This window comes from Buteo buteo, chromosome 21, assembly GCF_964188355.1.
Source record: "Buteo buteo chromosome 21, bButBut1.hap1.1, whole genome shotgun sequence".
Lineage (NCBI taxonomy): Eukaryota > Metazoa > Chordata > Aves > Accipitriformes > Accipitridae > Buteo > Buteo buteo.
The window spans coordinates 20152165-20177431 of NC_134191.1; the positions used below are offsets into that span (position 1 = coordinate 20152165).

Below are 25267 nucleotides of genomic sequence, written 5' to 3' on the forward strand. Positions count from 1 at the left end.
GGCTGAAAGAAGTAAAGCAACTGCACTTGGACTCGCTAATGGGCTTTTTGTCTGAATTGGAGCCATCTCTTTCTTTAGGAAGTTATTTGTGTTGGAAATCAGGCCATAGCCAGGCTGGAGCAGGAAGGAAGAGGCGGATAGTTAGTGATCTCAAAAGGGTGTGCTCTGGGTGCAGAACGACAGCGGTGGAAGAAGTAGGTTGGCTGTGAGGGCATTGAACTTGGCAAGAAAGCTTCTTCAGCTCCTTACACTGCTGAAAGTCTGGTGTCATGCTGGAGCCTTTGGAGCGGAGCTGAGGGAGCCTGCAGGGTGGTCACGGTGGTGAGGCTCCCTGCCCATTCTGCTAAGGAGCCAGCAGCCCTCCCAAGACCACTTGTCCCCTCCTGCAACCTCTCTGTGCTTCACAAAAATACAAAAATATGCACTCAGCAGAGGAGCACTTGTCACCCTTTTCCTGTTCCCAGCCTGGAAAAGAAGAGAAGCCTCTTACCTTCTGTCCAGTGGTTCCTGAGAGCTTCCTCAGCATTTCATAAAATGTTACAGGTCTTTCCTGCCAGGTTAATGTGTCTGCTTTGCTGAAAGGGACATTGAAACAGCAAAGAAGTGTAAGCTTTTTTTTTCCAGTGATGCAAATTGTCTGTTTTGGAGTCTATAAAGAAATCAGAATTTGCGACTTCCTTCCTGTGACCTTTAAATCATGTGTTTCCTGATATTGAGAGGTGCTTGTGACACCATTTGTGCCTTAGCTTGGCGACTGGATGGAAAAGCAATCTCATTTTCCTGGGCTGAATCATAGGTCCCTAATGACAGGTTGCATGTTAATACTTGTTTTCAGCAATTATCATGCAGTTGTGTTTTGACTGGGACCTGATGGCAAACATGAGTTAGAAGAGCTTCAGGCTAAGGCCTAATAGCGCAACAACGATACTTTTTGTTTGCCTGTTTGAAAACAGTTCCCCCACAGTTGTTGTAGTCCTTTCCTAAGGTGAATAGATGAGAGGTGATTGTTCTTTGCTTGTTTTTTATTCTGTCTCAATGCATTTAACAATGCTTTATATAGCATCAGTTTTGTTGCTGCTCCATCATTACGATGATTATTACTATAGAGCATGAAGTATCAAACTCAGATCACAACCATATTGTGTAGGAACCATATAAATGTGCAGTAAAGAGAGAGTCTCTGTCACAAAGTGTTAGTGGTGTCAAGAGAGATGAGGCAGAGAAGAAAAGGCATGATTCAGCAATGTGTCCCTGTTGCACGAAAGCTCAGTTGCAAAGTCTGATACAGAGCAGTCCTTCAGATGGGAAGGGACACTTTTCTTGTGTATGAGGTTGCAGGATCAGGGAAGATGAGCTCTTGCCTCCCTTCTAGAGATTAGCGCCTTTAAAATAAAGTGGCCTTGCATGAGGCAGAGAAAGAAGTTCAAGTATCTAGATAGTCTAAGGCCCCTTTCTGACCCTGAAGGGGTCAGAAATTGTGTAGTATTTAAGAAGCACATTCAGAGTCAGTGTGAAAATCCTCATTGTTTTAAATCTCACTGAACTTTAAGTATTTGCACTGCACCTAGAAATCTCTTCTCCCAGCAGCTGGGGGTCAGGTGGGAGGGTTATTGTCCTTAGCAGGATTCTCCTCTGTTTGCAAGTACTGCAAACAAGTAGGAAAAAAAATGCTGTTTCCCATCCAGAGGTGGGTGAGATAGGTCTGTCTCCATCTCAGATTCAAAATCTCTCCTCACTGCCACTCGAGGTCCTTCCAGTTCCAAGGCACCTGTTCTTTCTGTATTCCTCAATCTAGGAAGCTGGACAGACCAGAGATGGTGAAAGTCTTGTGATGGATTGGCATCCTTTGGCTGGAGAAAGTGCTAAGAGTAGCCTTTGCCACCGTCTCTGAGCTGAAATGCATGTAGGTGCCAATTTAAAGCAGAATGATGCTGGCTCACTGACATTGCTTTCTCCTGTTTCTTTACAGCTCCTGTATGACAACCCAAAAGCCCGTCAGGAAGTAGAGTATCATTGGCGAGCATCAGGGTGTCCCCACATTGTCCATGTCCTGGATGTTTATGAGAATATACACCATGGAAAGAGATGCCTCCTCATTGTCATGGAATGGTATGGACCAGCAGCAGCTTCCCATGAAGCATTGCTCTTTGAGGGGATGGAGGGAATGGGAGAATGTGCTGTCTTAGATTAGAGTTAGGTGAGCTTTCTCAGCAGCATGATTTTGGTTTGCACAGCAAACCTTTTGTTGTCTTTATGGAACTGCTAAGGAAATGTATAGCTGCTCCAGCCATCTTGAATGATGGAAGAATGAGGAACCTTAATCAGAAAATAAATTTTCCTTGTACTCCATGACAATTGTCCTCATTAAAACATTGACTAATTAATACAATCTTGACAGATATGTCTCTACAAATATGATGCACTTTGATTGTGATTGGCTTCCAACTTCAGATGTAAATCCAATGATGTGACATGATCCTTTTTGCTACTATTTTGACTCTAACTTTTCCTATTGTCTCTTTGATCTCTAATACCACAGTTATTGTTGTCTTCACTGGCGACAAACTAATAATCCTTTTTAGTATCTTTGCTTCCCTCTTTCTTTTTCCTTCATCTCCAACCCCTACATAAAACAAGATTACTGTCAGCCTCCCAGTGCCAGCGTACCTGACTTCCCAACTATGTGTGTCATGTTCCTTGTGACAGGTACTTTAAACTGAAAGCATCAAAACTCCTTGGTCTTGTTTTGTTTTCTATTTATTCCATATCAGAATGGCTTTTTGCATTGGTTCAAATGAGTGTGATGTTTAGGAAGCATTGGCATAGGAGACTGCCTGTAGTCTCTTCTGATCTGTTCTTGCCATGGTTCTGTGCGATTATATGGATGTACGATCAGGTGTTAATTTGATCTTTTCTGCTTATGTAACGTGGGGGGGGGGTGTGTGTTCTTTGTTTCAGCATGGAGGGAGGAGAGCTGTTTAGCAGGATCCAGGAGAGAGGAGATCAAGCTTTCACTGAGAGAGGTGAAAAATCACAAGTTTAGTTTTAAAGTTTGTGAAAGATTGCTTCTCCCTTTCTCTGTCCCCTTGCTTAGTTACCTTACAGGAATTTTTCTTTGATTTGATTTTTGTTTGTAATTTTTTTTTTTTTAATTTTCAATCCAACTCAGTATTAAACAGTTATTTTTAAAAGTTTCTGAAAGTCGGGAATTACCAGAATTGGCTGAGTTCAGGCACAATGTAGAAGGTTTAGAGGAAAATTCTTCATACAAATCAGCTCAGCTTCTTCATTTCTGAACCACCGCAGCCTCTGTTATTCTGGTCCTTGGTCTCCTGCCAGACCACCTCTAACATGATCAACTCAGCTCCTACTGTGATTTCTCTTCTGGCTGCCCCTCAAGCAGCATCACTGTGCGCAACTATACTGTTAGGTGATGAATATAACAAGCAAATCACATTTGATGAAACATCTCTTATTCAAGGGTTTTAAAGTACTACTTGAAAGGAAGTGTTATTAGCCACACTGTAAACAAGCCTGCTCATCTGTAATAGGGACTATGTGCAAGTTTAAAGACCTGCTATGAGTCAGTGACAGAGCTTGCAATAGAATAGTCTTGCCATTTTTATTGTCTTTGCTATTTATTACTTGTAGAGTACCACAGGTGTGCTTGACTGCAGTTCTCATTGCCCATTCACAACAGACAAGAGTTTGTTTCTGCTCAGGAGTAAAAATGTTAGTGTTTGTAACTAGCATTGTGACAAAATGATTGGAAGAAAAATTTACACCTGAGCTTGTAAATTACTGTGACTGTTTTACAAGTCTGGTATAGAGGCCAGGCTTTTTTTGGTCCTGTGTTCCTGCATTTCCTAGCCTGGGATGAATCCTTTCAGTGGTATGAGAGACTCATGTAGGGAAAATTAGCGTTTTCAGGAATTTTATTTGTTCCTCTCTAAAATATAAGATTCCAGGGGGAGAACTGGTTCCATGATCATTAGTGACTTCACTCTGCTAAAAACGTGATTTTTCTACATTAAATACCATTGTATAACATTCTAAATACTTACTCGGAAATCATCTGGGAGTGTTAAACAAAAAACCCCACGCTCATTCTTTCCTGAGATAAATGAGCCCTGTTCCACTGAATTCCCCAGGTTCACTGGCTGTTTATGTATCAGCCACAACTTCCCATTAGGAGCCAGGGTCTTTGGCCTGGGCCAGGAAAAAGGAGGTTGTGCAAGGTTTTCCCCGAAGAAGAGGTATGTTTCTACCTTATGATTTTCCTTGCCTGAGATTGAAATTACACAATCTCAAGCCATGTGAAAAAGGATTCCAGGTTGCAGTACAAGAATTTCTACCTTCTCTCTTACTACTGCAGCTGAGGTTTCTACCTGTGCAGAAAACAGAGGATCAGGTTGAAGTTGCCAATTCTGTTTCCCTGTCAGTGGAGATGTCATATAATGCTCACTTAGTACAATGGGAATGTCACTCCTCCCTGTTCTGAAATCTCTCCCTCTGTAACTCTTCCAATCTTCAAGAGTACTGCTGTTGCAAGGCAACTCACCAACCACTAGAATTTCCCACTGGAGTTATGTTAAATTTTAGAAACATATTATTTCAAAGGTGGCAGTTTGGGCATTGCAGAATAGAACTGTTGATTTTGTTTCTCCTGAGGAAAAACTTCTAAAGACAGTGAGGAATGAAGATGTGACCTATCCTAAAATTATCATATTGTTATGTTGGTCTATTTTTAGAAAATCTGTTAGATCCTCCTATTACCCCTGAACTAGAAGCTGAAAGTTAAACTTCTGTCTCTGACAACCAAGGACATGTCCTGGACAACCAGGGATATGTCCTGGTTGGGGCTTCTTTCTCCACGGTCTTGCATGTTGCTTGCGTACCTGCTCTGCTCTTGCTGCTTTTCTGGTGAGCAAATTAAAGCACAAATTTACGAGCTCATAAAAAGCAGGGGTCTCAACCGTTCAGTTGCAGTGTCTGCTCAGGAGGAGGGCTGAGCAGCCACGGAGCTGGGGGGTATGGTTGCCTGCAAAACCAAAACACAGCTGTTAGGGCTAATTTTAGGTTTTCTAGTCTTGACGCTAGCCCTGTATTCTAGCAAGCTGTTTGTAAGTCAGAAGCATTCCCAGGCATGTCCCTGAGTTACAGTGGGAATGTTAATGTGACCTTTCTCTAAAATTGTATTTATAGAGGCCTCTGAAATAATGAGAGACATCGGAACAGCCATCCAGTATCTGCATTCAATGAACATTGCCCATAGAGATGTCAAGGTGAGGCCTGAAGGTGTGCGGGCATGGAGAAAAGAGCATAAGGCAGAAAAATAAATGGGCAGTGGTGGTTTAAATAGAACTAGGAGTACAATCAGGTGGTCAGAGTGTTCCTATTCCTCTGCCAGTGTGAGAAGGGATCTGTTCACAACTAGTTTGCAACCACTCAAAGGTCAGAATATTCATGTATGCTAATGCCTTCCAGTTGTGTATGGAATGCAGAAGAATCTGGTGATAGTCAGATGGTTAATTAAAGAGGTACTACCAACTTGCAATCCAGTTAATTAACAAGAAAATAACACTGCCTGAAGTGAACTTATACTAGATGCTGTATCTCTATGTAGTCTTTGCCAGTTATTGGGTTTCAGAATCATACTTCCCTAAAAAAAAAAAACACAACAAAAAAACCCCAAAACAAACACCAACCCCCCCTTCAGAAACAGGAGAAACTGCATATATGGGAGGAATAATACCAATTCCATGCATCCAACTCAGTTCAATAGTATATATAATTACTGCAGAAAATGGGAAGATCTCAGTTACTACCATGTGGAACAGTGTGTTTTACTAGCTAAAGTTTGTACACATATCTTGTCATAGAGATTTGACAGGGTTTGTAGTATTGTATTTTGTTTTCATTCTGTAAAGTGCACAGCATAAGCAAAGACAAGATAGCTGCAACAAGGCATTTCTAGCGCAGCGATACGGCAGTGTGATGGAATGTGCTGGAGAGCAGGTCACATAATGATAGACTGAGGCATCTGATTGATTCTGCAGTTCTGAGTTTGTGAATTTTCTACAGATGCTTCTGCATGTTTAGCTGGAGGGAGAACTGCCATTGCTTGGTGTCACTGAGGGGTATGTTTGAGGGTTCTTTAGGTGGGAATCAGAGAATGACTTAACAGTTAAGAGACTGAAAATGTATTCACTTTTGTGGAGCTATGTGCCATTGCCTATCACCAGCACAGAAACTGAAGTGCTTAGCCCCAAAGACCCCCAACACACACTTAGTGAACTAACATAGAAATGGTTCAAATTGTTTAATAGATCCTAAATCCTGTTTTCTTTCAAACCCTTCCTCCTTCTGTATGTCCCTAAACACTAGTGTGAAAGAGGGCATAGCTTCCTTATGACTGAGAAACTGGAAAAGAATTTCAAACAACTGCAGATTCTGCAGCTGTGCCATTGTCCCTGTTCCTGTGCACAAGAGCTTGTACTTCCCTCTGTGCCATTTCTGGTTTTGGAGAGCCTTTATGGAGTGTGGAGCAAGACTGGAATTAACTCAGGTTTCAGGAGACAGAGGAGGGGGGAGCTGGAAGAGGACTGTGTCTGTATCAGTTAATTCTGACAGGGTTATATCAGTTGCTCATAGAGAGTTTGCCTGATGACTTCTCTTGTCTTCTATCTCAGCTACTTGAGTGTGGTAGAGAGTGCTGTCAGATCAACTGGTGTTGATCAGACAGAACAATCCTAGTAAGTGCAGTGAACTAGAGAGAGGTTCAGGAAGCCAGACTTGATGCCCATGGGACCTCATGAGAGTCTTGTGATTTGCTGTCCTAAATACCATGTTGAGAAGGATGTTGATCCTTAGTCTGAGCAAAAATGTTGGGAGGGAACTTTCTGCATGGTATAGTGGGGATGTGAGAGAAGTAAGAAGACCCAGATGCTGGTGGTGATCCAGGCACGCAGGAATGGTTTGACCTTTCAGCTCACTAGAGACATCTCTTCATTGTCCAGTTTATCCTTTCTCTTGGTGGCCTTTCAGCCTGAAAACTTGCTTTACACATCTAAAGAGAAGGATACTGTACTCAAACTCACAGACTTCGGCTTTGCCAAAGAAACCAGTGTACAAAATGCGCTGCAGACCCCCTGTTACACTCCTTATTATGTGGGTAAGTTATCCAAGATGCATTTCTTCTGTGTTTCAGTCTGTCATCCCTCCCCTTATAGTGGGCCTGTGGACTGTAGGAAGAGATGGGAAATCCTCTATTGTGGATGTAATGCAAAGAGGAAGCCTGCAGAATTTAAACTGGGATCCAATCTGAACCTAGTCTGGTTCCAGTACAGTTCAGTGCTCCTGCTTTCTTCCTTGGTTGCAGAGGAAACAGCCTTAACAGGGGATGCAAATAAGGATCAAGGAGATAGAACATGTTGCTTCTGATTACACTTGAAGTAATCCTGATGTTTCCTCTGAATGATGCAATAAAAGCCATAATTTGAACTCAGCTTCGTGATTATTTGGGGTTTTCCTTGCAAAACTTCCCTTAGCTTAACTAATGCAACTAATGCAATAAAAGAGAACAGGGAGAGTATTGCCTCAGCTGTAAAGCTTCTTAAAGCTCGCAAATGGAGGAATTAGTAATAAAAGACCAATGCGACTTAATCACAGCTGAATTTTTGCCTGCATTTTGTCCAAAGACAGAGCACTGTGTAATGAATGCCACAGTAGACTGTCCTTTATGCACTTGTTTTAGAGTACGTCCCTTTTGGTCTTTAAGTTAATAGTCATTCACCACATGGTATGACTGAGACAGTCCACGCTTAAAATGTCTTTGGAGGAAAAAGGGCTTAATTTTTTGGAAGAATTAGTTCTCTTCTACGATGTAAGTTTTTTGTATTGAAAGATATTGTTATTAATTGTTAGCAGATAATTAAGATACCAGTATTTTTTGCTGATGCTTTCTTCTATATTTTTAGCTGGGATTAGTGATAAAATAGTAAGGAATTTACGCATATGTGGTTTTATGCCTTTATATTTGTATACAAACAAGCTGATGTTTTCCTTCTCAACACCTTTTTATAAACCAGCATGATTGCTCATATGTTTAGAGAATCATTTTCCTTACAAAATCAAACTCTCTGTCAGTTCACCTGCCTCAGGGAAAAAAAAGAAAAATCCCCTCTAAATGTATCTCTCTAATTTTGTTACTTAGTGAAAAAATACAATGCTCTGGAGGCTGAAGAAAAATACAGTGCTCTGTAGTTGCTGGAGCTAAACACACTCCACCTAGGTATCGTTCAAAATTTTATCACAGCTCAAGTAGGTCCTTTCTGTTCTGATTTCTGGAACATATGCTCCTGCCTCTTTCAGTGCGGTGTCTCTCTGTACACATTTAGCTATAGCTTTTTCTGCTTTTCTGTAATCTTAGTGCTCTCTTGAGCAGAGAGACACTAAGGTGAAGAGTGGGGCATTTTGCCAGCTCTGTTCCTCTTTTTTAAAGCTACATTATATGTGTTTAGGAACTTGTCAATAAAAAATACTACCCAGTTCCTGCAGTGAGTTGCATTTTTTTAATGCCTCCGATATTTGTTGAAGTGTGCTGCTACTTTTAAGGTGATGGAGTTGAAAGGAAATATCTGGTACTCTGTTAATTTCTGGTTTTAATCTTCTTCAGCGCCAGAAGTCCTTGGCCCTGAGAAGTATGACAAATCATGTGACATGTGGTCGTTGGGTGTCATCACATATATTCTGTAAGTATTTGGAAAGAGGCTTGATGAACAGAAAAAGGACACATCTTGTTAAATCTGCGCTTACAAGTAATTAGCCACTAGGATCATGCAACCTGCAGAAGGCAAGCTTGTATGGCACTTTTTAAGAGATGAAAGGACTTTCCTAGTTCTGAGAGTTCTTCTGTCCACTCTTACAGCCTGTGTGGGTTCCCTCCATTCTACTCAAACACTGGTCAAGCCATTTCTCCAGGGATGAAGAGAAGAATTCGGATGGGGCAATACGGGTTTCCCAATCCAGAGTGGGCTGAAGTATCAGAGGAAGGTAACAATGCTCACTGCTGCTGATGGGTATGTGCACGGTGTTGTGCAGTGGTAGAGTGCTTACAAGAGGCTATTTCTAAAGACCTGTCATAGTTTTTGTTTCCCTTTCTTTTAGAATTTAAGTTAATTTTTTGTAAGGTGATAGAGAGAACAACTAGGAACTTACATACTAGGCAGCAACCTAAGTACTACAGAAAGTAAATGACTACTAAAAACTTTCTTTCAAAATCCAGCTAGTGCTAGTGAATGCCGAGATTAAACCCTCTGGAAACAACAGTCTTTCATCCTGAGAAAGGAAACTGCCAGGACAGCTGTAATGCAAGCTGAGTTGGAAGAAAGGCAAACTGTCTTAAGAACTCATTCAGTCTTTGCCCTCCTTAGTGATACAGCCAGCAAGGATGGCAAGTTTTCATGCTAGCTTTTTGTGATGTGGGAACTTGCCAGCCACCACTTAAATCAAGGTCAACAATTTATTTGGTGTAAGTCATTGACCAAAAGCTGCTGCTGTTCAGCTGTGACCTGGATGGGCTCAAACCAGTGTCCTGAAAGTGGACAGTTTTGATTCCCTCTTATTCTAGCAGTCTCATAAGCTGGAAGTCTCACCTACCCGTCAGAGAAAAAGGTCAGCAACCTCTGGGCACATCTTTTTTTCTAACAAGCCCTTTATATTGCTGTTGCTAGCATCCTGTTATTGTCTGCTGTTTAGCAATAACAAATTATCGTTGGATAATACTGTGATCTGTGGTATTTCAGCCCCTCATTGGATCTCGTGGCTGCGTGTGCAGCATAGATTACTGAACATTAATAAGGAAGATGTTTTACTTATGAGTTTCTGGCTTAATATTTTGTCTGCCTTGGGTCTTGTTCATATTACAGCAGTTACTAAAATGCTCGGAGAGCTTGGTGAGAGAACATGCACTTAAAAAATTTGTAGGGTTTCTGTATGCTTGCCTGGATGAAGATAGGTGCCCTCTACCTTTGAATCTACTAAGATCAGCTAGTTTATGTGTATTCTTTTAGGCTGATCAGGCACCTTCAGCAAACTACTTCTTTTAGCCCTCCTTTTTACTGCTCTTGTCATGGTTTTCTTTATCTAATCATTCTGTCGTTGCATCATCTATGGAGGATTCCTCTAAATTCCCCTCCAGCTTCCTGTAATCATCTTAACAGGCTCTGTTTGTGGTCCCCTCCTTTTGTTTCCTTCTACATTTTAGACACCAGGTAATCTCTACTGTAAAACTCCTTTGCAGCCTCTCTCGACAAACTAAAGTCTCAACTTGTACCTCTGGCAGCTTCTTACAAGCATTTAGTCATCTTGCATTTGATGTTTCTAAAAGAGAACTCTTACTCAGAAGTTTTTCTAGGCTCCCCCCAGGAAGTTATGTGTAAGTCTTTCTAAATAACGTCCCTGGATGCAGTGTTTCTAGTCTGTCTGCCTGCGTTAATGAAACTTGTCTAGAGTCTCATCATCCCATATCTCAGTTACTTAGTACTCTTGCTTTGGCAGATACCATATTCACAGAAAGCTGCTGCAAAGTCTGTTTGTGCCATCCATTTCTTTGACTTTGTTGTCCTTTTAGTGGCCTCTCAGTTGTCAAAGGAAAGTTTATTGTCCTTTTTTTTTTTCCCCACAGCCTGTGCTAGTTAGTTTTTGTCTTCCATCATTTCTCAAAACATCACCTTCTGCATTCATTCAGCCCATAATGCCAAGCTTGTTGCCATCTTTCAGACAGGCAGCTTGGCAGCTTTCTGTTGCTATGTTTCTCTTTTTCTCAATTGCTTGCTCTCAAAACAGTTGGTTTGGTGATGTAGATAGCATAGCTGGAATCCCCAATCCTCTGTCTTTCCTTCTTACCTTGTGTTGGATGTTTTCATGTTCTACCTCTTTGAACATAGTAACCTACCACACTGTATATGGCTTCTTAACATGGTAACAGCAATAGGTAGGTGGTTTGAGTTCTGCAAAATTATCTTTCTTCATTCAGCAGGTCTTTGTGTTCTACTAACAAAGTAGTAGACTACAATATGCCACGTTGGTTCTGTTTTTCAGCCAAACAACTGATTCGCCATTTACTGAAGACTGACCCAACAGAGAGGATGACAGTTTCTCAATTTATGAATCACCCTTGGATTAATGTGAGTTTCATATCTCTTTTTACAAGATGAATTCTTACATGCAGAACTTATATGTAGCTCCACATAGCACAGCAAGACAAGGATGATGATTACTGTTAATAACTTAATTAACCTACTGTGCCCTCCACAGAGGGTCACCTGCCTGTAGAACCACAATTCTTCTTGGTGTTACCAGAGGACACACAAAGAGAGACACCCACAATAGCTTCCTTGGAAGCAAGAGCTGAATGTATCTATATCTTCTGTGAGCAGGCAGTCACTGTTGACTCTGCAGCATATGCATGTGTTACTCTCTTTAAAAATATAAAAATAAACTGTATGTACTTACTTCATCAGTGCAGGATTTAAAGAGAGCTATTATTAGTGGTCTCAGGCACCATTGTGCATAGCTGTGTTAGTGTGAACACAGTCCTATGCTTAGTGGGAATTCTCATCCTTGGCAGAGTTTGGAAATACGTGGGGGAGGAGCAAGGGTCTCGGCTTAGTGCCCTGTAAGAGATTGCCAGATAGGGTGGCACACAATGCTATTAATGTTCCCAGTTCAGGTTTCATTCTATGACTTGATTGAATTTACTTTTCCTTAAAAAATATTTTGGGGAAAAAAGAAAAAAATAATAATACAGTATTAATTATTTCGAACAAGAGACAAGAATCCCAGGAGTTACCAGGCTGAGTTTCAGGATATCATCTCTGCTCTGTAGGTTACTCAGAAGAATAGATTATACTTCTCATATTTGTGCCTAAAAGGACACCAGTCTTGTTCTCGCTGCCCAAAACATCATCAGCCAGGAACAGAATCACTTGCACTGTAGAACACCCTTTTCTCCCATAGTGCTTTCTCTGTCTATGCTGATCCTCAGAGGAAGGAGCAGAAACAGAGGCATGATGAATAGTCAGCATTTCTATAATGCCTGTTTGAAGATCTGAAAGCCCTTAGAATCATATAGAAATGTAGCTATATAACATCCTGATAAAGTAGATAGATGTCTTCATTTGGAGTTGTGAAAGCTGAGAAATTATGGTTGCAAAGACTCTGTAGAACTAGAACAGAATCTAGACAATGTTTCTGAGTCTTTTTTAAGCAAATAAAAATGTAATCACTGTTCAGAATAAATACCTCCAGCTTTAAGTGTTTGAAGACCCAAGAAGGAGGTGTTTCAGAAGTCAGCAGGCGATGAATTTCACAGAATGAGTGCCTAATAGCTAAGGAAGCTACCACCTACAGCGACACATGTTACTTGAAATATGCATATAACCAATTAATAAGGAGGAGATTAGAGACAAGGTCTATAGACTCTGCTGCACCAAAGAGCCATGCTAGAATACCATTCCTGGAATAATGCTCTAGGAGCTGCAGGTTGGCATTTTCTTCTGCTGTACCTATTGTTCCCATGAGGCAGAGGGAGGGAGACGGAAAGACCAACATAGTGAATGTCTGTGTTCTTCCTTCTCCTAAATCCCTAAGTGGGAACATGCATGGGGAGATACCTTGCACAAGCGGCAGAGGAGGGTGCTTGTCTCTCCCCTTTTTTTCCTTCTTTTTTTTTTTTTAATTAGATTGGTGGCAGAAGTATTATTGTGGACTATGCAAAAATTGTCAGTTTAGGTGGAGCACATAATCCTCTAGTTAGCTTGTAGATAAGATTATTTTTTTTTAACAAGTAGCAGCTCACAGCAGATAGGAGGGCATGCACCTTCAAAACCTGCTCAGGGACACCACTAAAGCCAGTCTGCTGGTTTTCCATTTCTCTCGTCCCAGCTGTACTTGATAAAACTATACCTTGGCCAGCTAGGATCCTTTTCCAGAGGATGCAGGAGTCATGATTTCTGCTTCCACTTCTGTAAGTACTGCAGTGCTGCTGTTAGCTTGGTGGAGTATAAGCACTGCTTCCAACGGAATGGTTATTTTACAATGACATGTACAGGGATCTCCTTAGACTTTGTTGGCGTGCAGCTGTGTCTGGTGTAGGACGCCACAGCAGTAGACAGCAAGTGTGGGTAGAAAGCATAAGGAAGATAGACTATCCAAATGAAATTATAGTTTGGGTTATGGACTGGCAAGAAATACCATGACTCTTGCTGAATTTAGCTAGGGAACTGTGCTTCGTGCTTTAGAAATTGTACTTTATTCTAATTTAAAGTACCTACTGATCTTTCATGGCAGCTGAGCATAGATCTCAGTTTTATGTGGAAGAGCATCTCAGGTGATGCACGGTCTTTTGAACTGTACCTTCCTCTGAATAACAGTATAATTTCCTCTTTTGGGCACACTTACAATCCGATGAACTGGTAATCTCAGCTAATGTATATGTACAAGAAAATTTCTCCTATGACAAATCCTAGAAGATAAAGGTCCAGTTAACCACTTTAAAACATTGACTAATGAATAGTGAAATGACAGTTAAAATCTAAAATGTACATAAAAATTTATCCAACACAGGGTTATCAGTTGGACTGGAAGGGAGCAAAGTGAAAGAAACTCAGCACTGATTTCTCTCTCATTTTGTTCTTTAAAGATGCTGTCATGTGGGGACTATAGTCCTTTTCTACCTCACAAATAAATTTGATTGTGGAGTGACTGGAAGCATGAATAATGAGGGCCACCAAAGGACAGTAGATAAAGTTTTATGCCCTCCATACACATAGAAGAGCAAGCAGTCACTTCCCAAATGTGATTTTGCAGAACACTTCTTTTGGTATTTTTCCCTTTTCTCAGAGATCAATGGCAGTGCCACCAACTCCTCTTCATACTGCACGGGTCCTGCAAGAGGATAAAGACCACTGGGATGAAGTTAAAGTAAGTCAATCATAGTTCAGATTTCTCGAGGTCTGATAAGAGATTAGATGGGCTGGCTTCTCTGCATATGCTTATTTCCTTGAAGATTATGGCTATTTCGTATACAACCATATTAAACAAGGGAAGCATGAGCAGTCTTGGTTAGAACAGTATGATAACTGTTTAAAAAAAGAATGCTACGTGAGCTTCATCTGACAGCCTTATAGCTGTGCCAGATATCAACAAAGATGATGTTTATGATCAAAGGTATTAATGATGCTATCTGCTGAGCCACTGTATGTAACCACAGAGGAAAAGGGACAGTGTTGAGGGAGTGCGAAGTTCATTATAGTGAAGAATACGATGAAAATGTAGGAGGACAGGGTGGGAGGGTTGAGCTGCATTCTGTTTTTCTACTCTGTTCTTGTGTTGTAAACCAACATTAAATAACCTTAGCCTTGTCTTGTTATGACATTTGGCAGGGGGGCAGAAAAAGAATGTATCTGTCTTTCCCTTCATCTGACCAGGTGCCTCACCTACTGTTTGCACTGATGACAGTTAAATGCTTCCTGCAAAGTGAAACTATAGGGCAGACTAAAAGTTGTTGCAAGCCTTAACTCTTTCCTGCTGGCCTGTATAAGGTTGGCATGCTTTTACAATTAATTCTGAATTTTCTACACTTAACAATGCTTGGCATTTTGATAATTGCAACATTCCTGTAGTGTATTTACTGATTACTGATTTTATTTAAATTACTGATGTATAGTCTCAGCTGTTGAGCTATGTAGTAGTAAAATTTCATAGGACCTAGGCAACGCTTGCCTCCCGAGTCAGAGATCAAACAGATATTTTCACTTAGCCTTCCTCATTTCCATGTTTCTGAGAACTCCTTACACTTGTGCTTTGTATAGGTCCCAGAGGTATTCCCTTGGGCCACTGACATTCCCATAACAATTAATCATTTTTCCTTTGCTGAACTAAGTGCCTAGACATTCATTTACTTAAGCAGATTTTTGTTCACAACCTTATTAAAAAGTTTAAAATTTGCCTGCACTTAAACATTAATTCAGACTAAGGAAGTGTGTGAATTTGAAGCACATACTTTTAAACAACTTTCCGTGGACTCTTTATTCTAGTTCCTGCTAACCTAGTTTGGTAACAGAGCAAGGAAAGCAGGAAGGTGAAGGCCTCTGGTGAAGGCCCAGAGCCAACCAGTAAGAAATGCTGGGCATAGAGACATGGTGGAATTTAGGCCAGCGGAGTGCAGTCCTGCTTGCTCACATATGAAACACTGTGTGAATGGCTCCTCCTGAATGAGTCCATGAGTAGAACGAAGCCTTTAGTCATAGTCCAGTGCAGCAGAAAGGGCTCAGCTATTTCTGGCTGTAGTGTAACAGTGGGTTCCTTTTTGTACGTTCATCTCCTGGTAGTAGTGTGGGGTGGCTGTGTGCTCTCTGCCTCGGGTTTTTCAATAAATTGCTTCCTTGGTTTCAGGAGGAGATGACCAGTGCTTTGGCAACCATGAGGGTGGACTATGATCAGGTGAAAATCAAAGACTTGAAAACATCCAACAACCGCCTCCTGAATAAACGCCGTAAGAAGCAGAAGCAGGCAGCCACCTCTTCTGCAGCCCCAGGGTGCAATAACCAATGAGAAGAGAAGCCAAGGACCTGTGGGTGGAGGGTAAAAGTTAAAAGGAACAGTTTAAAATCAGTATGAATAACTCGGTCCATACCACAAAGGCAATGAGACTGTGAAGAAGCTATCCTGCAAAGAGGGAGCAGTGTGAAAGATTATTACATTTTTATAACTTGAATCAGGGCTTTGCTTTTAAAGACTAATGTATATGACATGATTCTGTTGCATATTGCTAGGGAAGGTACAGTAATACCAGAAACGTTACGGGTTTTTGTTTTGGCTTTAACTGTAGCGGACGAGAGGAGAGAACAGGAGGCAGTCTCAGCATACTAATGCACTGAGGCTTTAACAGCCATCTACAAGAGTAACTTCTGCTACGGTTTTAAACTTGGGAATAGAAAAAAATGCCAAGTGTTCTGCTAGGAGTGTTTTAGTAGTTCAAACATGAGTACTGAGAAAGGAGAAAAATGTCACTGTTCTTTATATGAGTAGCACAGGTGCAGTTCTATTATGGATGCATCTGGATGGCATTTCATGTTAGAATTGGTAATAGTCAATGTGTCCAAACTTACCTCCTGTAGTTACAGAATATCACCTAAATACTAGAGTTATTCCTGTTACAGGAAAAAGCATCCACACATTTCCATTTTCATAAAGTCTTCATGTAGTATTCTGTGAAGATTTGAGTTTGTCATGGATTCTCATTTGGTAACATGTAGGTTTTCTAAACTGTAACCATTATGTCGTGTCTATGCCACTGTCAGATCCCTCTCTTGTAATGTTTTTAATTGAAACAGTACTTTATGTGAAGGATTTTAATAAGGATTTAATTAGTTGAAAGTATCCTGCAGAGAATATTGCTGTTCCTCTTGGATCCACAGCCTCTAGGGAGTGCAACTGGACATGCAATTGTTTACAAGAGACTGCTCTAGAAGAGAGACTTCTGAAATTCAGGATGAAGTGGCAAATGCATGTTCTCTGAATGGACCCTGGTGTCTGCCGGCATCCCTTCTGGTAATTATCTCCAGATCCCGTGCCTAAGATGTGCTGATTGTAGCAAATTTTGGGGTGCTGGCGTTGGTTTGTTTCCTGGGGTCAGGGAGGGGGAGGATGCGACTTTATTTGCAGTGTTTTGTCAGTGTTTCTGGATCCAAAGATTTTTGCCACCTAAGGGAGATTACCTATAAGTATATCCACCCATTGTTTTTTTCCTATTCTAATTCATGTTTTATGGGATCCTAGCCTTGGTTTGCTAATTTGTTTTATTTTGTGATCAAAATATTTCCTCTCGCTGTATTTTGGGATTTTTTTTAGTTGAAGTGAAGCAAATATTTGTGAAAGTATTACCAGAGTCTAGGATGAAAATTACGTGCTTCCAGTGATGCAGGCAAAAACTACTTTGTGGTAGGCACACAGAGTTACTGGTGTGTTAATGGGCTCAGAAGAATGTTAAAAGACAAAAAGGAAAACAGGGCTCCAGAGAGGATCCAAATCGTTAGATCTGACTGCCACGTACATCTTGTTACCTCCAAAAAAGATCATCTTGAGGCTTTGGACCTTGACCAGGGAGCCCTGTTTCCATCTTCAAAGTGTTGGATGAGACCTCCATTCTTCTTTGTGAACTGGTCCTAGCGTTTTATAAACTGATTTTAATAAATCATGTTATAACATTCCTTCCTCCTGTCATCCCTGTTTTTATTGAGATGTTGCGGAGTTTGTACTACTTTGTGGGGTACATCTGTGTTGAAGGTGATGGAAAAGGGGAGAAGGAAAGTGTTCAATGATGTCCACATTCAAAGGCTACCTACCTTTGAGCATTTTTTTAGGATTACAGGGGTTTGTTTTCAAATATCAATCTCTGCAAAGATGTATTTTAAAATTATTTCATGTTTATGTAGGTATCGCTATGATTATACCATGTCCTGTATATATTTATTTTATCATATTACTCCTATGAATTATGCAAATATTATTCACTACTGGTAAATGAAGAGTTGTGACATGTTCAGGGTACAACAGTTGGGATTAGACCCAGATCCACGTTTAGACCCTTTATCCAAGTTTTCTGAGGGTGCTGTGTACATCAATCCTATCTTCCCAACTCTGTGCCCCATCAGGATGATTCATGCTCCCACTAGCCCAGTTACTAGGGCAGCCTGCGTATGTCCTGTGGTGATATCCCGGCTGCCTTGGGTAGAGGGGTATGGAAACTGTTGCAGCCCACATTTTTGCTTCCCTCTCGCCCAAAGTTTGAGCAGGAGCTTTTGGTTTCCAGCTAGTGCCTTCTTGCTTGTCAGTTCAGTCTGGAGCGTGAAGACATGTGTCTGTTCCTGAGTAGTTTTCCATGGGGAACTGTGAAGCAGATCTGGGCCTGATTTCTTCCTGTGGGGTTCCAGTCTTCACCACGCTGCAGTTCAGAAGCTGGGGTGATGGACTGATGCCCTTGGGCTCAGCACCTTCAGCTTTCAGTCCCTGTATAGTAGTAGGACAATCCCATTTTGTTGATTTTGGACTAACAGCTTTTGCATTCTGCCCTGCAGTGACAACATCCCGGAATACTGTAAAGCCCAGTGGGAACCTGAGGAGGGCCTCAAAATGGCAGACACGGAGGTGTATGCAAGTATTGTACAGACGTGTTTGTGCTTATTTTACAGAAGAAAGGAGGCGACTCCTTGGGAGCCGGGAGGCAGCTGCCGTGCAACGTACGGCCCCTCGGGTACGAGCCCCGGTCTTGTTGTAACCGTGTCCGAGTCAACCCCAGCTGGGACAATCCGCCAGAGACCGGGTCTGGGGGCATGTGCTTGTTGTCACCCCTCAACCTTGGGGGTGCAGACGTTCCCCCGGCGGCGTTCGCGTGTCTCCAGGGCCCTACACGCGTACACCTCTATAGGCGCCGCTCACCTCTATAGGCGCCGCTCACCTCTATAGGCGCCGCTCACCTCCGCCGCGCCACCTGCTGGCCGCGGCGCCCCCCTGCAGGCCGCGGGGTGCCCGGGGCGCTGGGCCCGGCCCGGCCGCCCGAGCGTCCCCGTCAGCATCAGGGTCATCAGCGGGCTCTACCCAGAGCTCCCGCCGCTCCCGTAGCTGGCATCAAGTAAAAGTGACGCCTGCGGGATCTCGGGGTCTGTGTGGCGTTCGCGTTCTCGCCAGAGCCCGCGGGGAGCGCTGCCTGTTGCTAGTTCGTGCGCTGTGCCCCGCGGGAGGCCGCGATGAGATTCATGCGTACGTTTTGCAGAAGATGTTTCCTTTCTGGCTGCTAGCTCCGTTATATGAAGGGCCCGCATTCCAGCTGCATTCACACACGTTATAAAGAACTCTGGTGTGCTAGTGGTGGTATTTGGGTCTTGCCTCTTCCCCCAGCCATATAGTATAATAGTCTTTTTAGAACCGGCTGCTTAGGATCCAAATTTATAGCCTGTTTTTAGAAAGGATAGGCTATTATAGAACTGATTATGCATCTGCATATTCATCAGCCATATAGAGGAGGTAAAGAGCTGGGAAGAGAAAGAAGAAATGAATGGTCAATAGAGAAGGCTTCAAGGAGAACACGGATTAAAAGGTCTATTTATTTTTTACAGCAGAAGCTAAAAAAGGACTGTGCACAATTCCCCACCCCCATTCCTTTTCATAGCAATTGCTTATGGGCCGCTGCCTCCCCTTGTATTTCCCTGCGCTGTACTCCTCTCATACACATGCGTTCTCGCTCGCTCGCTCACTCGCGAGTGCGCTTTCTCTGATTCACACGCAAGTGTGTATGCAAGCACAGATAAAATTCCCTCCCTCACTTTTCCATTTCTCGCACCACACGCTTTCTTACCTCTTTGACCACATGTGCCATATGATGAACCTTTTTTTGACATGGTACAATTAAAAACTAACAGTAATGGTAAGCTCTTGGCCTACTTCTGTGTTTTCCTATTTGTCAAAACTCAGCATGCAGTCCTGGGATTGCTTTTCTCTCTTAACACTTCGCTGCCTAGAGTCTAGAGGCCCAATTATGTAACTGCTTCTGACTAGCCTGACATGAGGGATAATGAGAATGCTACATACTCAGTTTGATCTAATTTCCCGTCCTCTTTTCAATTCAGAATTTATTTGGCCCATGTTTAGACAAAGGTGCTTTTGAGAAAAGGAAGATTTAGTTAGGAGGAGAGAGCTGAAGCTTTTAATTACTTGCATGTAAGCATAAGTACACGTACTGTTTTAAACCTGTGTTAAAGGTAGGGAGAGGTATTAATCTGTGTCCAGCTGCTTTGGTATATTTGCATGCTTAGCCTAAGGATGAAGCCAGCCATGGGAGCCAGCTCAGCTGTACTTAATGGGAAGAAAACTTGTCCTTGAGGATGCACCCCAGCTCATTCACCAGTGCCCTTTCACACTCACTAACAAACCACAGGGACAGAGGGAGTGAAGGCAAGCAGGGAATGAATATACATGTGGGAGAACTCCTTTCTTCCAAGAGTACATGTTTTGGAGAGTTTTTTGTGGAAATACCAGAATTCTTTTTTTCCTGTGTTCCAGTATTTCCCCTCTTCACCTGGCTGTTCTCAGTAGTGGAGCTGGCAGAGCTGAGAATGAACATAGTTAATTCGCTTTTAGAGAGCCTAAACAGAATGAAGACAAGGAAACAAACTTCGAAGACAGAGAACACATACTCGAAACCTCAAAGGAAAAAAAAATTGTTAAAAATTCTCGCAAGGTAACAGGCAAGTTTACTTCAGGTACATACTTAAACACATCTCACATCTGGAAAATTGAGATTAGAGCAATCCTAGGTAATAACATTTGCTGAAGAAATGTTTTCCTGAAATCTTTGCACTGGGTAAGAAAATGCTTTCTGAGTGTTAAGTACAGCTTTAAAATAGGATTATTTTTTTTTAGTCTGTGTGATTAGAAGAATTTAATGGGGCAAAGGGAGTAGAAATGGGGGATGATATGTCATGCTGAAGAATAAGATAAGAAATGTCTGCCGTTGTATTCTACTCCAACTTACTTTTTCACTGCAGGTGCTACCTCTGTACAGACATAGCAGGATAGATTCAACTTTTTATTAGTCTTTTTTACCACTGGAGGAGGAGGAGGAGGATGTTCCTGCACTCTAGGGAAATGTGGAAGATAACCCTGTGACTGTAGACGAACAGCTGTATTGGTAAATCTGTAAATGATGCGTAGCATTAACTTTATTTCAAAATTTCCTGCCTTCTGAATCTACCAGTGCCAAGATCTCATAGGTCTGCTCTAACTGCATAAAGGTACAGAGACATCATTGTCAGTGGGTTTCCTCATACTACTTGAGACTTCAAAAAAGAAGCAATTGCTGAAGTGTACTGCAGCATTTTTAGCTTCCAGAAGCCAAAAGAGAAAAAAATGCAGTTTTTAAATAGCTGGAGGTGACATGAAGGGCCAGGCTATCTTTTGTCTGAGGAGGGGTGGTACTTGAAGGTAGTATACAGGTATCTTGACCTTGCTGCTGTTCAGCTTCCAGATCTGATAATAAACATGTTTTAGCTGTGTGGGGCTGCGGGCCCAAGTTACTAATAAAGTCTCTGCTGCTTTGACAGCATGCTGGGTTTTTTCCGTTGTTAGCCACTGAAATGTACTTATTTGGTCCGTGGTTGCAAACCATTTAGCATTCTTGGTCATGGGGCTGCAGTGAAGCTGAATAATTCAAAAAAGGAGGAGTTGCATCATTTTCTTCCATGTTAAGCTTCTAAATATATTTCTCTCGAATTTTACTGCGTTCAAGATAATTACTGGTATTGCTAATGTAAAAACTGTTTCATATTGCACCTTCTTTATTTGTTAACAGTGAGCATAAATGCTTCTTTTTGGGAGTGTGTCTTTTTGTCTTTTTTGTCTTAAGAGTTTTATTCCAATTTGGAAATTAAATGGGGTGGTTATTTTGCCTAATATTGTTCTCCCAAAACTTCCAGGCTAATCCATTTGGGAAACATGGAAGATGTTCTCAAGAGATTTCTTATTGCTTAGCTACTGAAACACCTGCTAAAGCTGAGCTCTTTAAAAAAACTGAAAATTATTTAAATGTGAAAAAGAGTGGGTTGATCTGGAAAAGAAACTTCTCAAAAGACTAAAATTAGAATGGAATGTGTTAGAAGAGAAATACTGGTGGGGGAGGAGGACTAAGGTTTTTTAAAATAAAAATGTTACTGCTTGAGTAATGATCAAGGAAATTCTGGTTAGGATATTAGCTGCTGCTCCAACCCAGAGCAGTTCCTGAATTCAGAAATAATTATGTTTCCTTAAAGATAGATATACAGTACAGACTCCATTTTTTTTTCTGAGGTAGTCTAAAGCAATGCTCAGCTTGATGTTTATAAATGAGACTTTTGAGTAAATGCTGTTAGTATACCAATGGCCCTTTTTTAGAGCAACTAATAAGTGAACCAAATATGCTTTGCAATTAAGTTCTGCTCTCCCAAAGTTGCCTAAGTGAGCTCCCTTTCTGCTTGCAGAAACCTTGTCAAGGTGACGTTAACTTTCTTTTTTGCTTTCAGACATTTTGCTTTTCTACCTTGCACTTTATCACTGTGTGTTTGACTTTTGTCTTGAGTAAAAAATCTAATTAGTTGTTTCAAGGCTAACGTTTCATGATGCAGGTTTTTTTCTTTTTTGGCTCAATTACAGTTGTACCACCTCTTCTTTTATTTCTGAACTTCTTGTGGTGTAAATTATTGGAAGATTTTCAAGAAATCCCACTACCTGGCAGGAAACAAGAAACTACATTGTATGTAAAATGGTAAGGAGGAAAGTTCCAAGCAATGGGTAATAGTAGGAAAAACATCCCTCTGAGGGAAATAGAAGACCTCTGTAAAGAAATGAACCCAACTAGAACTTAATACTTTTTCCTCCTGTTTGAGAATGGGCTGTGGGTATACTCTCCAATATTTATGGGTGCCTCCTTTAGAGGTAACCCAAAAGGATGCTGGTCTTCCTTCAGGGCCATAGAAGTCCCCTGCTTGATGGTGTGGCGAGCAGCTCTGCTGTGCTTGCCTCACTGAGACTTCTCCCGGAGGCTGATGGACTTCCTCCATCATCATTTCTCATACCCAAGGTGCTGTGGTGAACAGAGGGGTGTAAGTAGAGCCATTGGCCTTTTCAGCTCCTGCACAGGATATTCTAACCTTTGCTTTTTCTCAGCTTTATACAGAATAAACATGTTTAAATTCCCTAGGAAATTCTGTTACTTTAAAATCCTATTTCCCATGGGGTTTAAGCTTTTTTTCAATCAGCTCTGTAAAGGACCATGCTAGTGTCCTGGGTCATAGAACTGTTATTCCAAAATCTCTTGATGTTGGTTGTACATTATCTCACTGAGAGGTAGCCACTTAGAGCAGAAGTAATTTTATTCCCTCCTCCTGGCTTTTAAGTCCTTGTGTGGAATACTTCATTTAACTACAAAGAGTAAAATGAGGTGGTCTAGTTATCTTCCTTTTAAATCCTTTGATTTTCTTCTCCTTAATTTTGTTAGTTTGATGTATTTTACACTGCTTGGAAGCCATGAGTACTTCCTTTAGAGAGACTTGGCTGCGGTATTTCAGTTTCTTCCCTGAACACACACACACACACACACACACACACACACAAATCCTATAGAAGCTTTTTGCTATAGGATATTTTAAATCTGAGGAGTAGGAAGGAATTGAATTTCCTGATTTAAAGTGACTCAGCTAGGTCTGCCTCCTTGTTTCGTAATAGATTCTGTGCATCCAGCTCAAACCTTTGCTGGCACTCGGTAGAGCTATCAGATGTTTTCTCAATTAATTTGTCATTCCTGCACAAGGTCAGTTTTTAAGCTGTTCCGTGAGGATCCTGGAACAACTATCTAGTAAGAAATCATTAGCTCCGAAAGTACATGACTCTGTGTCATAAGGCATCTGGTGCTATCACTTGAAGCTTCCGTCATCTCAAGTTACAACAATTATATGTCTGGCTAACAGGAACTCAGTAATAATAAGTGATTACTTTAGTTTGTTAATATTGTTTGCTTTCATAGCATATCTACAGTCATACAAATGCACACTAACACACATGCATCAAACCTTCTTGCCGTAACTATAGTCCAATATAAAGAGTTACTGTATTTCTATATGAAACCTAAATGGTGGTGGTGTTCTGTAGTAAGCAAATTAATTTTAAAGCATTTCTTTTAAGCCTGAAACTTTTCTTTGTAGGATTCCTGACATGTATATTTCCCTTTGGAGCAGATTTTATTGCCAACTTCAGAAAATTATTTCCAGTGAAAATTTGAAAAGTTCATATTTGTTAAAAAGAAAGTTGATATTTGTGTGCCATGTATGATTGCATATGTTGAAGTAATAATGTGGAAGAATCTAATTAGTACTATCTAGGCAACTGAAAACCTTGAGCTTGCTTGATTAGAATTAACTACTGCATATATGAAAGGAGAAATTTAATTCAGATTTCTATTAATCAGAAATACCATTCTGCCAAAATGATTTAAAAAAAAAAAAAAAAGACATGCTAGTCTTCTGTTTGTGTGATGATGAGTTCCATGTCAAGAGTGTTTTTGTGTGCTTACATCTTTGAAGTTATATATGCTAGAGTTAAGTACATGTGAAAGTATTTCAAGTGTTGTGGCCCAAATGCTTTCAATTCCGAAGTATGAATCAAATATATATTTACATACGTAAATATACGTAAATATACTCTGGCACAAAGCCTCAAAAAATTATCTGAGCTTTTGTTGTCAGGTTCATTTTTTTTCTTCCCACAGCATCGTTAAAGTAAGGTTCTCGCTGCCGGTAAATGCTATGTGGTTTCATGACTCTGTCATCTCTTTCCCATCTGCTCCTGGACATTGCTTAGTCCAAAGAAGAGGAGGAGAAGAGCAGTGGGGAAGAGCTCTTGCTGGAACTGCCTGTGTTACTCTACACATGCAGATGAGGCATGGCAGATCAGCTAAAAGGACATAGAGTTAGTCGTCTGTCTCTATGTATAGCTCAGTATCCGCACCTCCACTCTATAGGAAACTCAGTTTTGTGGGAAGCTGCCTGGCTGATCACATCCTATCATCCTGTCCCTGAGAGTGGGCCCAGTCCCAATAGGCATATGTCGGAGAAGGGAACGTATTAGCACAGAATGAGAACCTGTCCTGTAATATGAGTGGTGAGCAGGCATGAGCAGTATGTTTCCTCTGAGTGCTGGACCTCTTGTACTCACAGCATCTGGATGCAAGAACATGGTCCTCCAGCCAGGGTTACTGGCAGCCCTCCCCGTCTTATGGTCCACTGCACTATGTGGCAAATGAGGGGGAAAATAGACTCTCTGTGATGGAGTGGTGGTTAGCACTTGGCTGACCACTCTTAAGTCATACTCAAGTTTTTTTCTGTTTTTCCTGAAACAATTGGATTATAAGAAGAAAACTATGTTCCATTGAAATAGTCTGTTTACAGAGAGTTAGGGAAAGGCTATTGTATTTGCTGAACACTAGCTTTGTGTTGATTTGTGTGTCACAAGCTATCAAGGAGCCTGGTAAAATACTAACTCTTGATCTGAAATGCTGCCAGCCATAGAGACGTCAGCATGTTTGTTGTCAGGGCCCAGACCAGGTTTGGGGGCTCTCTGCCCATCTTTGTGAGTCCTGAGAAGTCCGGGTGACACAAGTCAATGTGTTGTGGCAATG

At 41.4% G+C, this 25267-nt stretch overlaps 1 protein-coding gene across 9 annotated transcripts in view; it reads left to right on the forward strand.

Annotated features, from left to right (window-relative positions):
* Positions 1–17276, forward strand: part of MAPKAPK3 (MAPK activated protein kinase 3) — a 134877-nt gene extending 117601 nt beyond the window's left edge. For all 9 annotated transcript variants that reach the window (XM_075053346.1, XM_075053348.1, XM_075053352.1 and 6 more), the window contains 9 exons: positions 1970–2109; positions 2959–3023; positions 5206–5285; positions 7048–7174; positions 8678–8753; positions 8930–9054; positions 11104–11189; positions 13906–13986; positions 15460–17276. In XM_075053346.1, the coding sequence (XP_074909447.1) occupies positions 1970–2109; positions 2959–3023; positions 5206–5285; positions 7048–7174; positions 8678–8753; positions 8930–9054; positions 11104–11189; positions 13906–13986; positions 15460–15618 (939 nt within the window). In that variant the 3' untranslated portion in view covers positions 15619–17276. The remainder of the gene's footprint in view (positions 1–1969; positions 2110–2958; positions 3024–5205; positions 5286–7047; positions 7175–8677; positions 8754–8929; positions 9055–11103; positions 11190–13905; positions 13987–15459) is intronic.
* The last annotated feature ends 7991 nt before the right edge of the window (positions 17277–25267 follow it).